The sequence below is a fragment of the Gymnoscopelus microlampas genome (assembly GCF_963454915.1).
Source record: "Gymnoscopelus microlampas genome assembly, chromosome: 4".
NCBI lineage: Eukaryota > Metazoa > Chordata > Actinopteri > Myctophiformes > Myctophidae > Gymnoscopelus > Gymnoscopelus microlampas.
Window position 1 is genome coordinate 33,648,902 of NC_139941.1, and position 14,602 is coordinate 33,663,503.

Here is a 14,602-nt window from a genome sequence, read left to right on the forward strand (position 1 = left end):
CTACAAGCTCACAACGCATCGCAACGCGATACGTTGTGAGCTTGTAGATCTGCTATTTTTGACGAACGTTAAAGTGTGAGTGGTTAAACGTCAAGTATAGAATTATTTTCAACCTGCCCTAATGGAAATTGATACTCTCTCAAGTTTTCCTCATGACATGCTGTATCTTAGGCGGAAATATATAAAAAATTAAGTACCGTAATATTACATAAATGGAGGGTGCTATAAGTAAGTAAGTAACAATGTAATTCAGGGGTGCCGTGGATGAAAAAGTTATTTACAGGGGTGACCTGAGCCAAAAAGGTTTGAGAACCACTGCTATACGGTACTGTTCTGTGTCTCCATATCATGGTCAGTATCATGTTAGTATCATGATCAGTATCATGTCAGCAGCATCATGTGACATTATAACCGTGATATTGACATAAAACTGACATACCATGATACAGATATGATACTGACCATGATCTCACTGTATGTAAAGCACTTTGTGAGTTCTCTCTGTGAGAAGTGCCATGTAAATAAAATGTACTTACTTACATACATGATACTGACCATGATACTGACCATGATACTGACAGGGCCTGTCACAGCCCTGTGTCAGGGCTGTGACAGGCCCTGTGACTGCCCTGTCACAGGGATGTCAGGCCCTGTCACATCAGGCCCCTCTCACAGCACTGTGGTACAGGGATGTCAGGCCCTGTCACATCAGGCCCCTCTCACAGCACTGTGGGACATGGATGTCAGGCCTTGTCACATCAGGCCCCGCTCACAGCACTGTGGGACAGGGATGTCACCCTCCACCCATTGCAAAGTGGCTTTGAAAATAACCTGAAATTAGAGAAAAAATGGCTGGAATCCATCGTGAGCTTGTAGATCTATCTATCTATGCATGTAAAAATCTTTAATGATTCATTTTCTTTAATTTTCCTCTCATTTCCAATTGTCCCTCTTGGCAGGGCCGTGACCCACATTCAAAACCACTGTCTTTAGGGTTTGACCGCTCCATCTCCTCTTTCTCCTTTTCAGCTTTACTTCTATTGTTTCGTGTTCAGTGCATTCCAACAGGTTGGTGTTGTTGATTGCATGTGGCCAGTAGATTTCCAGGAATGACTGCAGCTCGATGATGTTAGCGTGGTCTTCCAGGTTTCTGATCCAAACAGCATTCACAATGCACCTGTCTTGACTCGAAGATATGTCAGAAACAGAATCCCTGTAAATGCATCTTAATTCCATGATGCCAGTTTAAGAGATAAGCACCAAAACATTTTGACAAATATAATCCGTTAGGTTTGTCTACTCTGAAAGCAGTCTATAGTGGCATAAAACTGTGAGTACAATAATCTGACGCATCAGATTAAGTATCAGTTTTTCACACTAGCTACTGAAGGGAAAGATATAGGACTATCTATTTCAACTTCACAGTTCTGAGAAACTCAACAGAACACAACATATATCTAATACACCAATCGCAAACATTCAATCAATGACAGACCAAATTCACACAAGATTTGCAACAGTACACTGCTGCACATTATGAGAGATTACACACTGCTGCATATAATTTGGCATATGATCAAAGCTAAATCAGGCAAACAAGGTGTACAGCACATCATGACATAACCCCATATTATGGAGCTTAGACAGTCAAGAGAGAATATTGACAGTATAATTTCCATTGTTTGCCAAACAGTTTCTTGATCCAATGCATGAAAAAAGAGGCAATAGAGGACATTCAAGAACACTAAAGACATTTTTATTGAAAATGATCTGACACGATATAGCACAAAAAGTGCATATTATCCACTTACATCAACAATGAACAGATTACAGCAAAACGATTTAAAATAGAAATTTCAGAGCTTTGATTAAAGTATTCACATTTTCACAGCCTAAATTAAATACTCTACTGTATAACTATTGTTTCTTCAAGAATAAATCATCTTCGCTATGTCTGGCATACCACAAATACACCTACAAAACGTATTCACTCACATCACTTTTAGAAGAATACTAGAGATCTGTTGTAAACTAATAGAATGACAGCAACATGTTCCTCCTCCTCCCTTTGGGTTATCACCAAAAACTGTATTTCTCAGTTAACCAGATAACTTTAGATAAGTTTATCTATAATCTCGGATATCAATACAAGTATCCCTATTATAATTACTATTTCACAATATTTGTTCTTATTCATAATGATGCATCTATATATTTAATAATTATACAAATATCTATAAGAACAATGGCTGAGCAATTTTGTCATGTCTGATGTTCGATGTTCAGAGACATTAGTATATCTCCAAATTTGCAGTGTATTGCATATTGGTGAAATACACGTGCAGCTTCAGAACACTGCCATTTTGAGTTGAGTCGCATTTAAATGTATCTTGACATCACTGAATTGCCTGAGATTGCTGAAAGACTGCACCACTTGGCTATGGTTAGATCTTAACATGCTTATAAATATGGTTCTCTTTCAAACAATGTAATTTGATCACATTCGAGAATTACATATTTCTTTATCTTTAGAAGCTAAGGTAGATGGCCTAGTAGTGGTTTAAGAGTGGCTGTAATGGAAATCCAATTGACATATTGTACCACAATGCAGCCTTGTGTCTGCAATACACTGAACCCCCTTTACTCAATGCAGGTCACATGAAATATTAAACCGTCAGTTCAGGACACTTGCCCCTTACTGAATACAGTTTCTGGTCTTAGATGTGCGAGTAAGGCACCAGCATGTACATCATTAGAAGGCCAGCAATGTTGTCTTGGTAACTAAGGCTGCACAATTTAATTGCAAAAGAAAAGTCAATCACAATATTGACTACTGCAATTTCCAAATGCAGAGATGTACTTTTTATATTTTTTTGCTCACATGGGAACTGCATCCACATATTCTTTTAAGATGTCCCAATTACTTTTTTTTCTTTGACAATATTGTGCATCCCAGGTAACCAAATTATGTCACAGGTTTAACGGTTGAACCCCTGTTCATACACAAACTCAAAATACATGCGACTTAATAACATAGTAAAAAACATGTACTGTATTTGCTTTCATACGACTAACAATTGATCACTGGCAAATGTGACTGCTGATGCGTCATGTAATGACTAAGTGAAAACGGTGCATCGATGTTGATCAAATTCATCTAAATAAATGTTTCTTTTTCACAGGTTCAATGAAATTTTGTGGCAAAAAGAGAAAAATTAGTTTGAGTTCAGCTTGTTCTAGATGATGTAGTACAAAAACAGTTTTTCACACGCAACAGTTAAAAATGGATTCTAGAAATGATTCTCAATATTCACAATAACAGTAACTTCAATATAAAAATGTGTGAGAGCAATGAGATGTCAAATACAAAAGGCAAGTGTAGCCCAAACCTCAAGACTAGGACAGAACATGTATAAAGTAAGACTTGCGTAGTCTTTATTGGTCCTAGCTAGGCACTTAGTTTGGATAGCATTAGCAACTCAAGCACACACTCTTTAAAAGTACAAAACGGAGCACATCGTTCTCCCAAATGTACTTTTAAAGAAAATAGTTCAATAATAAAATAAAAATCATCTTATGGGTGCTTTGTACTGTATCAGTGCAACAAGAGATCTGCCCATGAATGGCTCAGAGATTCACAGATCATTGTCCGTGTGCCCAGCAGCAACTACATACCGTTTTCTACCTTACTTTTTAAAAAGTAAAAAAACCTATTAAATCCTAGTGGATAAGTCCACCATTTCCCCACAGATGCATCACATGTGCAGTTCTTTTGACCGAGATGCTCAACTTTGTTCAGTTAAAGCAGCGGAGAGCCGATTGTATAAAGGCTTCCATTTCAAATCAAACACTACACCAGCTTGTTTCACAAATTAACACACAACCAATCAAAGAGTGGGGAAGTTGAGCTGTTGAACTGTTGGTATTTGGTTGAAATGAATACCTGCATACACTTGACTGTCCATGAAATGTGTCTGGGTTAAAGCTACAGTAGGCTTAGTATTGAACCTGTCCGTGAGAAAAACAAAAAAACAAACACGCACTGAGAACTCTCGCTCCGCCTGTGTTGTGTAGACCGTTCGGTCTATCTCTGCTCAATAGAAGCGCTTGCGGCTGTTCTCCTTCCAGCGGTTGTACACCACCAGGGCTATGGCTCCCAAGACACACAGGCCAATGATGGAGAAGAAGAAGGTGAAGAAGACCTGCACTCCATTCGTCTCTTCCTCCTCAACCTCTACTGCAAGGCAAAAATAATAAAATCAGAAATGTTATGTTGGAATACAGGCCCGTTTAAAATGCGTAAAGAAGAGTAAGTTATCCTCCCAAACATAAATGTCCCAAACATTTCAGCACGTTGCAAAAGAAAAAAAAAAGTCTAATTATAACAACAGTTAACACACCGGGAGCGTTTATTTTGTGCGATTAATTTGCATTAATTCAAACTTCTGTTGTGTCATCTACACAGAATGTGAATATAACAAGGCCGCGCAGTGATTTTTCAAGATACACTGTACAACCGATTTGCTGAAAAAAAAAAGGTATACACTGAAATGTCTCTGCAGATAAGCAAATAAACGTCTTTGTTCAAAAAAAAAGATGAGGTCGATTTTTAACTGAGAATAAAATAATCAACCTGTATGAATGAGGCATCACCAAATTAATAGTTTGACGTGAAATATTTGCGACGCATTTTTGCATTGTTTATTCGCCACGCTCCCAGTGTGTCATTTAATCTCAGTTAATGCTTTGGCAGAAAAGTGTTGTGCAACATTTTGCTTGACACTTGACAGTACTAACACAAAGTAGGAGTACACCAACGCTTGCCTAACACTTGATATTAACCATTGGTGTTCTCTTGAGTCACACCTTTTTGAGCGTCTTGAAATATCAAACAACACTGCTGACTCACAAACATGTGTCTTTGTACCTTGGAATGGTGTCATGTTTTCAACCATGGGGATAGTGACATCCTCCTCTTCCTCCTCCTCTGGAGTCCTCTCCGCTGTCATCTGGTATAGTTTCATGGAGATGAGGTCATGGTTATCTATGGGGAAACACATCATTCTTCAGGCCACATGATCATGGTGCTCACCCCTGCTGACCTACTGTAACACTGAATGATGTTACCAGTAGAGCCCCTTCACCCCAATATGCTGTCTCCTTCTCGGATTGACCATTTCTTTTAAGAAAAAGTACATAGTAGTATATTACTATAACATAATATTCCCTGAGGATTACTGGGTATATGATAAGTAATGTATTTGTACTATCCACCCACCCCATTCGGATGCTATCAATGCATTGAATAGGAGATGATCACGTTTTATCAGACCATTGAATGGGCTAAGTAGGCGACATACTGACCTACCCACGATTTATCAGACCATTCATTGGGTGTTATCAAGACATACTGACCTACCGATGGAGATGACTTAAAAAGTTCAGTTTCGGTTTCGGACCATGACAGAGGCACGCAGTCTCAAGTGAACTGGAGCCACGTGAGGGACCACCGAGCAAGTTGCCTTCCCGAACGTTGCGATGTTCGCTTGAGCCTACTCAGTGCCATTCGAGTTATGTACCGATAGGCACAGAATGGTAAATCATGTTGTGGGGACTGCTCTGCCTCCGAGTAGGTCAGTAGCTCCTGATTACGCCCAATGAATGGTCTGATAAATCATGGGTAGGTCAGTATGTCGCCAACTCGCCCATTCAATGGTCTGATAAAACGTGATCATCTCCCATTCAATGCATTGATAGCATTTGAAGCCAGTGATCCACCTGCCACCTCTTTTGTTTTAGCATGGCTTTATTCAAGAGACGTCAGTTGAAAAGGTGATCATGATATGAAAACTCTAATTACAAAAAACAATAGACTCCTTCTATACCTGTCAGGTCTCCTGTGACAGAGGAGGCACCAAAATGGTAACCAAGAGGCAAGCGCAGGCCTGAGACATCAACACAATCCTTCCATTCCCGCTTGCCATCGATGTCCATCATTAACTGGAGGACAGAGGACAGAACAGCATTAAACGCATGTACATGGTAGAACTAAGGCTGGACAAAATCAAATGTCACAACATTTTGGGTCAAGAACCTCAATATCAATATTGTGACAATATATTGTGACAATAATCCATTAAAAAAAAAAGAAAAATAGCACATCTACAAGCTTGTGACGCATTGTGAGCATGTAGATCAGCTATCTTAGCTATTTATTTTTTTACGTTTTGGACCATTTTTAAAAATATATAATAAGGCTTAAGTGATTAAAACCAGGAAAATAATCCTTATGTAATTTCACGATATTTTAATATCCAAAATCCCAGACGATATCTAGTCTCATATCATGATATGGATACAAGATGAATATATATTGCCCAGCCCTACATGGTACACAGAAAAGGTAGTGTCAGAAAGTTGTTTATGTTAATACTCATTGAGTGACAGAAATAATGGAAGAATGGAAGAGGAAATCTTGGGATCACGTGATCTCCTGGATCTGTGTGTCTGAGCATGAAATGGTCACTCATGTGTTAGCGAACAGCGCCATCTAGTGGAAAAACACTGAAAACACCAAAACGCGTCAAAGACGTCAGTGGCACTCTGGGCCTTTGGGAAAACCCACATCAAACACGTCATTGGCACTGAATGATAGTAGATACAGTATGATTAGGGATGGGTATCGTTAGGATTTTTACGAGTCCGGTTCCGGTTCCGGTTCTGCTTATCGGTTACGGTTCTTAACGGTTCCATATTTCGGTTCCAAAATGGTAAAAAAAATAAGAGGTCAAATGTCTATTTAATTGGGATGCACCGAATGGAAAATACTTGCCCAAAAACGAATATAGGAAACACTTGGCCGACGGCCGAATACCAAATGGCCTTAAAGTATTATTTAAAAAAAATATATATGCATTTTTTAAAACATTTTGTTGTACCATTGCTGTCATGGCTATGCCTCTCTTGTAGAGCTACATGATTATGGCAAAACCCTCATATCATAACTATAATAGGTCCATATTGAGATCAGTTACTTAAAACATATGTATTTATTGTGTAGAATTATTTATTTACTATTGTGTAGTAATAAAATACAATGTCTCAAAACATTGAATAGCCTAACAAAAGGCAATATACTGTAATGTCTGCAGTTGCATTATTGCACACAGCCAAAATGCATTAATAATATTAGGCCATTCCTTCCTTTTGGAGAAGTCACTTAAGCTTCATTTCAGACAGACAGACAGACAGACAGACAGACAGACAGACAGACAGACAGACAGACAGACAGACACACACACACACACACACACACACACACAATCAAGGAGAAGCGTTTACAGCTGGTGTTATTGTTTTGCTCTGCGCAGGCTGAGGCTCTTAACTAGCGCTGGTTTGGTTACAAAGTTTGCAGGGCAGGCTAATTCCTATTCCTTCCTCACTACTTCAGTTGAGACGGACATGGTGGTGTCACTGAGGGGGAGAGGGGAGCGGGGAGTGGAGAGGGGGGGGCGTGTGCGGGGAGGAATGTGGCTCAGGGAGAAGCAGCAGCTCCGCAACTGATCTATACTTCTCCATACAGCGGTGTTTTACCGGATTTGTGATTTTGTGCTGCCTTTGTTTTAACGGCTTTTAGCGCGTCTGGGAACCGATATGCAGAACCGAAATTACATATTGTTTATGGGTACCCGGTACCGACAATTTCTTTATCGGTTCCTGCTTGGAACCGCATTTCGGTACCCAACCCTAAGTATGATGGAGAGACATCACAGTCATGAATGGCTGGAGTGGATCTTTTCCATACACAGGTACATCAGGTGCCAGCCTACCAGTCTCAGCTGCTAAGATGATCATGCCATGGCTTATGGAATCTAAATGAACACGACAACATGGTGGTTGAACAGCTAAAAGAATCCCACCGTCAGGCGGTTTCTGTAGTATCGGAGGAGGAGGAAGGTGTCGTGGTTGACGTTGCGCACTAGAGCTGTGCACCCGCCAAGCTCAGTGGTCCGTCCGTCCCGGTTGTGGTCATACAGCAGCGTTCCGTTCCCCAGCATCACCGATATATATGGAAAACCCCTCTGTGAGAGACAGAGAGACAGGCAGAATGAGTGAGAATGAAAACAGAGGCAGAAAAAAGGATTTATGAAGTGTAAAGGAGAGGGATGGGGGAGTGAGAGAAATATAAAAATTAGGGAGGAATGTTAAAATTGCCATAGTATTGGAAGCTTTATTTTAGGATTTTTCATTTTTACATTATTAATTAATAAATTGATTAATTAATACATTGATTAATTAATACATTGATTAATTAATTAATTGATATTAAACAGTCGACAATGTAATTACTTCTATGTAATGACGTTGGTTGAAGAGGCAAATATTCCTCAAAATGGGTTAATATGGCACTGATGCTACCTGCGGTCCAGTGTACCTCTTCTGCATATCCAGTAGGTTTGCAAAGAAAACACAAATAGGAAACAATGATACTTAGTTCTCAAAATGAAGATGACCAAATTTGCTAACTGGGGAGGGAGGTACTTTCACGTGTGCGTGAGCGTGTAATAGGTGAAGAGAGTGTCACCTCATGATCCTTGTCTTGGTTTTGGTAGGTGTCCACAAAAATCCCAAGACCAGTAAACTGGTTCATGTTGCCAAACACAGGACCTGCAAAAGACACAACCTTATATAAACTGATAGAAAGATCAGAATTAGCAGAATAGCCTTGCTGTAGAAAGCAAAGCTATTTTGACTGAAGGCTGTCTTAAACCTACATATTTGTATATCTCTCCACTGCAATGCTTCCTGGAAATACTGTCCATAGTTGAATTAATACGTTTTTTTGGGGGGGAAACACTGTTTTCCCACATACCTTTCAGTTTGTGTCCCCTTTTTTTAAAACACATTCATAAACACAATGCTAAACAAGATTCAACTGTAAAACTAAATAGCTGGCCTGGGCCGTGGCGTCGCGGTCCAGGCACCCTGGTTGAAATCCCTTAACAGACAGCGTGCCGCGTCCCGTTCCCGACGGCCTTTGCTGCGTGTCTTCCCCCATCTCTCTCCCCATTTCCTGTCAGCCTACTTTCACTATCCCTCTCCCAATAAAGCTATAAAAAGCCACAAAAAAAATCTTAAAAAAAAAAAAAAAAACTAAATAGCTGAAACATCTGCGTCAGTAAACTATTTTAAATGCATGTTACATTTCTGTGTTATCCTTTCTGTTCAATGAATCCATTTGCCATCATGAAATTACCCCCCCCCCCCCCAAAAAAAAAAAACCCAACAACACAACAACGCAAGGCTTACGAAAAATATCTTGCATCAAAACAATCTCCAAAAAAGACCTACCTACGTTCATGCGCTCTTTGGTGAACCAAAAAGCCATGCCATCTCCATTCAGGTTTTTCTTCCCTTGCCCATGGATTTTAAAGTGCATCTGCAGCTCCCAGTCCCTGATGTAACAAGGCTAGAAACACAGTGATTGAAGACAAGATGGATTTAGTTTCCAGTGTCTGGATATTGCTATACATGCATTTTCCAAAATGCTATTAAAAAACATTAAAAAAGGTAGTGACATTTTTTTGGTTACAACAAAAAGGTTAAAGCACAAAATTGTGATAGCAATCATTGCTATAGAATGTTTGTTCAGTAGCATGGGTCTCTGCGTCTCTCCAGCTCTTAAATAAACAGATTTTTTTTACAGGTGGGTGGCAAATCTTCAGCCAATCAGGAGAAATCAGCTTCAATTTTATAGTGTTCCATTCCAATTTTGTCTGCTCATTTATTTGAGTCATCACTTCCAAATGCACTTGTTAATATCCTGTGTACTGTGCAAGGTGACGTCTCCCTCCTGATTGGATAAAATGTGTATCCCGACCTGAAAATGCCCTTTCTGTTTAAATAAAGAGCTGGAGGGGTGGGGGGACCCCTGTTACTGAGCAAATACTCTATACCAATGAGTACTATCAGACAATATCACTTACCATACCTTTAAGTCTAATATATATATATATATATATATCTTTAAAAACAACATCTTCTAATTATCAGTAAGTGTTTCTTGTGAACAACAGGGTTCAATGGAGTTGTGTTTCGAAACTAGTGGGTCGGGACTCCTGTTCATCTCATGTGAGGCACACTGCTAACAGCCATAAAAGGTGGGACCAGGAAAGGGTAAATCAAAAATTAAGAAAATAAATAAAGAACACAATAAATTAAATGTAAAATGAAAAAGGAATGCTTGGAGCACTCTGGTATAGTGAGTTAAAATTTGGATACCTTATAATCCGGCATTAATGTGGCTCAGATGTCAATATCTCATGTCATCAACTTATTCTTTACTCTTCCCTTTATCTACCTACTGTATGTAATGCTACTGTAATGCACATCACTACAAAGGAGTAATTTAAAAGGATAAAAGGTTATCCTTCCTAAACAGTAAACACAGCTAGTCTAGCTAATCTCTTTTACACAGCGGTCACCGTCTGACCTACTGTAGTAATCACTTCAGAGCAGGACTGTTCAAGATAAACTGCATTTTGTTCCCAACCACCTACCCTACAGCCTATCCTACTGTACCTCATGGATGAGCTTAGAAGACCAGCTGGTCTTTCTGGTAAGAACTTGGGTGACAGCCAGGTATGAGAAGGGTTGCATAATAATTACTGTGAAAATAGTACTGTCAGTTATTTAGCTTGATTTAGTGTTGATGGTAATTAAACCGCTGATTTGGGGGACAAAATTCCATGCGAGTGTATGCATGTTTCAACAGTCAGCAGGTGTTTCCAATGACTTTTTGCTAATGTGCCAATATATTCTTATTGGCTTGCTTATTGATGGTGGAAACTAAAATCTCAACCCAAGTACACATGATTGACTGTGCAGCCCTGGATGTTGGTTATATAGACTGTAGACCAGGTTGGAGAATGGTTGTGATCCAGTCAAGTCCCTTGTACATTCAAATGTATTATTTAATAGCAATAAACCTAATTCTGGATGGACTAGGTTGTAATGGTGTATGTGTTTAAACTTACAAAGCGGCTCCACACTGCTCCTTGCCTACTCTGTAGGTCTGGGGTCAGTCTCACATGTTCAGGGCTGATCATGGCAGTGCCCAACAAGTCCCAATGAGCAGAACTGGAGAAGCCCACTCCTACAATAAAACAGAACAGAACAGTGCTGTTACACTTAAAGCAATCAATAGTCAGTTAGAGAATAGAGGGTCATATCCCATGAAAAGCAGCTCCTGAGTTAGATAGCTCTTTCTGTCACTGAATCACAATGCATGACATTATAATGTTCTTATTTTTATCATAAGACGCAATTACTGAATGTCAGTCAGCAGTCTCCAGGTTTTCTTCAGAATATGTATGACACTGATTTACTATGACACTGTGGTTCTCAAACTTTTTCATTTCCAAGGACCCCAATAACTCTGAGAGTGTACAAATGGACATTTGTACACTCCACCTTCAAGCAACAAATGGAACCAAATGGCCCCGTTATTGTATACTGTCAAGAGTTAGGGGAGACATTGACATTTAAAAGTTTAAGAACCACTGATTTAGGCCGTGCTCTGTTTCTGGTCTATATATGTATGTCCATGGCAACAAGCCATGGCGATGAACCCTGCCGTAGTACCGTGGTATTAACGGTAAGTAGACATTATTGTGCAATCTCTGCCTAAAGTCTACCAAATCCTGCCCTGTGCCTCATCAGATCAAATATTGACCAAGTTACCATTTAGGACAAGACAAGACCACAGTGTTATTATGAATGGCTCCGTTCTGAAAAGCATGAACCTTGTTGCTTAAACACACTGCATGTCAGCTTAATGTTAAGTCAACTTTAATGACATTATGACGCTTAGCTAGAATACCAAAACGCTCGCCCCAAAACACAGTCGCCCCGGGGCAAATTCGGCGGTATTCACCTGGTATTGCTAAACGTAACCTCAGTAAACCATGCCTAAAACCTAACCTAATTCCTAGACGTAACCTCAGTAAAACGGTGCCAAACCCTAACCTTATTCCTGACTTTATCCTCAGTAAAACTATGCCTAACCCTAAACTTATTTCTAACCTTATCCTCAGTAAAACAAATACAAGATTACAAGAACCACGAAAAGAAATGGGGGCGAGCATGTTTTGGGGCGAGCCTTCCAGTTACCCTTAGCTTCGGTGGCTAACGTCAGTTACCTTGGTATGGCTTTGTCAGCGAATACTCCCTCTTCAGAAAGTCCTCGGTCTCGTATCCATCGTCCGCCAACGACGACTGGCTGAGCGTGACACAGGCGATGACACACAAACATGTTAATTCACGAATGCTTCTAAAATGGAACATTGAATCTGATATCAGCAAACTTCTTCTCCTCCGACACGGTTTAGACTTGATCATGGTGGCAGCCATTTTAGCCCTCCCACTTTGAAGCGTCCCCACGCCCACCAGTGTTATGAACTTGTCATTGTGTCCCGTTGCTATTGGTTTGCCTGTTTCTCATATGAATCATCATCAGCGACCTGATTTCTGTGGTTGGTTGTGGAGTTAACCACTTGAATCCCAGCACGGCAGCATCATCCATAATCTGGGCAGTACGTGGTGTAAAGTAGCCAAGTGCATTTACTCAAGTAGCCTACTGTAGGCCTACAATTTTGAGATATGTTTTACTTTACTGAGTATTTCCAATTTTCTGAGATTTTCCTTCTAATCCACTTCATCTCAGAGGCAAATATGATACCTTTGCTCCACTGCAATTATTTGACAACTAGTTACTAGTTACTTTATATATTTAGATTATTATTACAAACATACATTAACCACTTCAGCTCTGATTGAAAATAGCAGTTCTACAACAAGCTCACAACACGTCGCACCATTATTATACATTTTATTTATTTGACAACTTGTGAAATGGGACATAATGAGCACTTTCTACTTTTGGTACTTTAAGTACATTTTGATACCAATTGTAGAAGCCATTTCACTGTTTTTGTTTATTATCATCATTATTATTATTATTATTATTATTATTATTATTACACTTATCATGATTGTTGTTGTTATTATCTGGCATTATTAGTTGTATTAGTTTTGATAGATTATTGGTTTATTAGATTATTTGTGGGCACTAAAGGGCACGCCTCTCCAGGGCCTAGGTGATTGGGGAAGGGCATGCACCTGGGTGGACAGATGGTTTTAACAGAGCCAGAGCCACAGTGCCAGAAAACAATGCCATGAGATCTGAGAAGCTGTTTGTAATGCACATTTGTGGGTCAAGACAAGTTAAGTAAATATGCAAACTTAAAATGAAGCTGTGTGTTATTTTAATTGCACACAACTGAAGTCTCAAGGTGTATCAGTGGGTTTTGTGGAATTTTTGGAGACGACAAAATGCCATTACAAAAAAAAATCTAATAAACCAATAATCTATCAAAACTAATACAACTAATAATGCCAAATAATGACAACAATCATGATAATAATGGTAATAAACAAAAACAGTGAAATGACTTCTGCACCAATACTTTTGTACTTTTAACTTTGTACTTTTACTTGTAACAGAGTATTTCTACATTGCAGTAGGGAGTAGGCTATTGATACCACTACTTAAGTAAAATGTGTGAGTACTTTTTCCACCACTGATTCTGGGGGCACATTAGCCAAAATAGCATACGATTGTTTTTTTGGTGAAGTATTGTCAGAATATTTAAGTCCAAGGGAGAGTAGGCCTACATGTTTGAGAGCTAGTGTGATTATGTGATTTATTTTCATAATTTTATTTATGATACATTTTGGTTCACATTCATTTGTTTGGTTAAGGAGTAGGCTAACTAAATGAAAATGAGTATGACTTACTTCGTACAAATATGTAGGCCTATATTAAGCTGAGAAAATGTGAAAATCCATGTCAAAATCCTTTTACGCCTTTATTTCTCAGAAAATGTAAAAATGGCACCAGTTTCTCCGCAAATAGTGCCCAGTTCTATATACTAGTGAATAAGCTAGCCAAAATCATGTTTTTGCCAAGTTTATTATGCTCCTGATACAGTGATTTATGTGTCTGAGGGGCAGTTAGGCCTATCATACATCCAGTAATGTGTAGTTACAACTTAAGGTTATATAGATCAGATGTGATATCATATTTGTTCGGTGTTAACCACTTTAACTCTGTATGGTTGACCGGAGCCCCTCAGGGCTTTATACTAGTGTGTTTTCGCTCTACTGAAAGTAGGCCATCTACAAGTTCACAATGTTGCAATGTGACACATTGTGAGCTTGTAGATCTGCTATTTTCTGCAAAAGTCTTCCGCAGAATACGAATGCTGAAAGAATAACCTACTGAAGAGTGGATTGATTACTGTTAAAGACCTATCAAATAATAATGACTACACCTACATTTTGAAAGGGTTATGGTTTGGGCTAGGCCTATACATTTTAAAACTGTGTAGGCCTATTAATTTAAACGCAGTAAAGCCTTAAATGCAGGTGACACACCTAAGTACGTTTGTGAGTAAGTAAATAAGCAAGCAAGTACATAAGTAGGCTAGATGTAGTATAGTGACGGACCTAAACTACATTTGACTTGGCTTCTGTGCTCTCT

General features: G+C 39.2%; 1 protein-coding gene across 1 annotated transcript; it reads right to left on the reverse strand.

Annotated features, from left to right (window-relative positions):
• Positions 1 to 1,740: 1,740 nt before the first annotated feature.
• lman2lb (lectin, mannose-binding 2-like b) lies at positions 1,741 to 12,411 on the reverse strand (the record flags this gene model as incomplete). The annotated part of the gene is made up of 8 exons (XM_084054833.1): positions 1,741 to 4,237; positions 4,928 to 5,044; positions 5,886 to 6,000; positions 7,920 to 8,081; positions 8,585 to 8,667; positions 9,352 to 9,469; positions 11,037 to 11,155; positions 12,201 to 12,411. 8 exons carry the CDS (start codon positions 12,409 to 12,411, stop codon positions 4,095 to 4,097), a joined length of 1,068 nt encoding a protein of 355 aa, XP_083910959.1. The 3' UTR covers positions 1,741 to 4,094.
• Between the last annotated feature and the right edge of the window lie 2,191 nt (positions 12,412 to 14,602).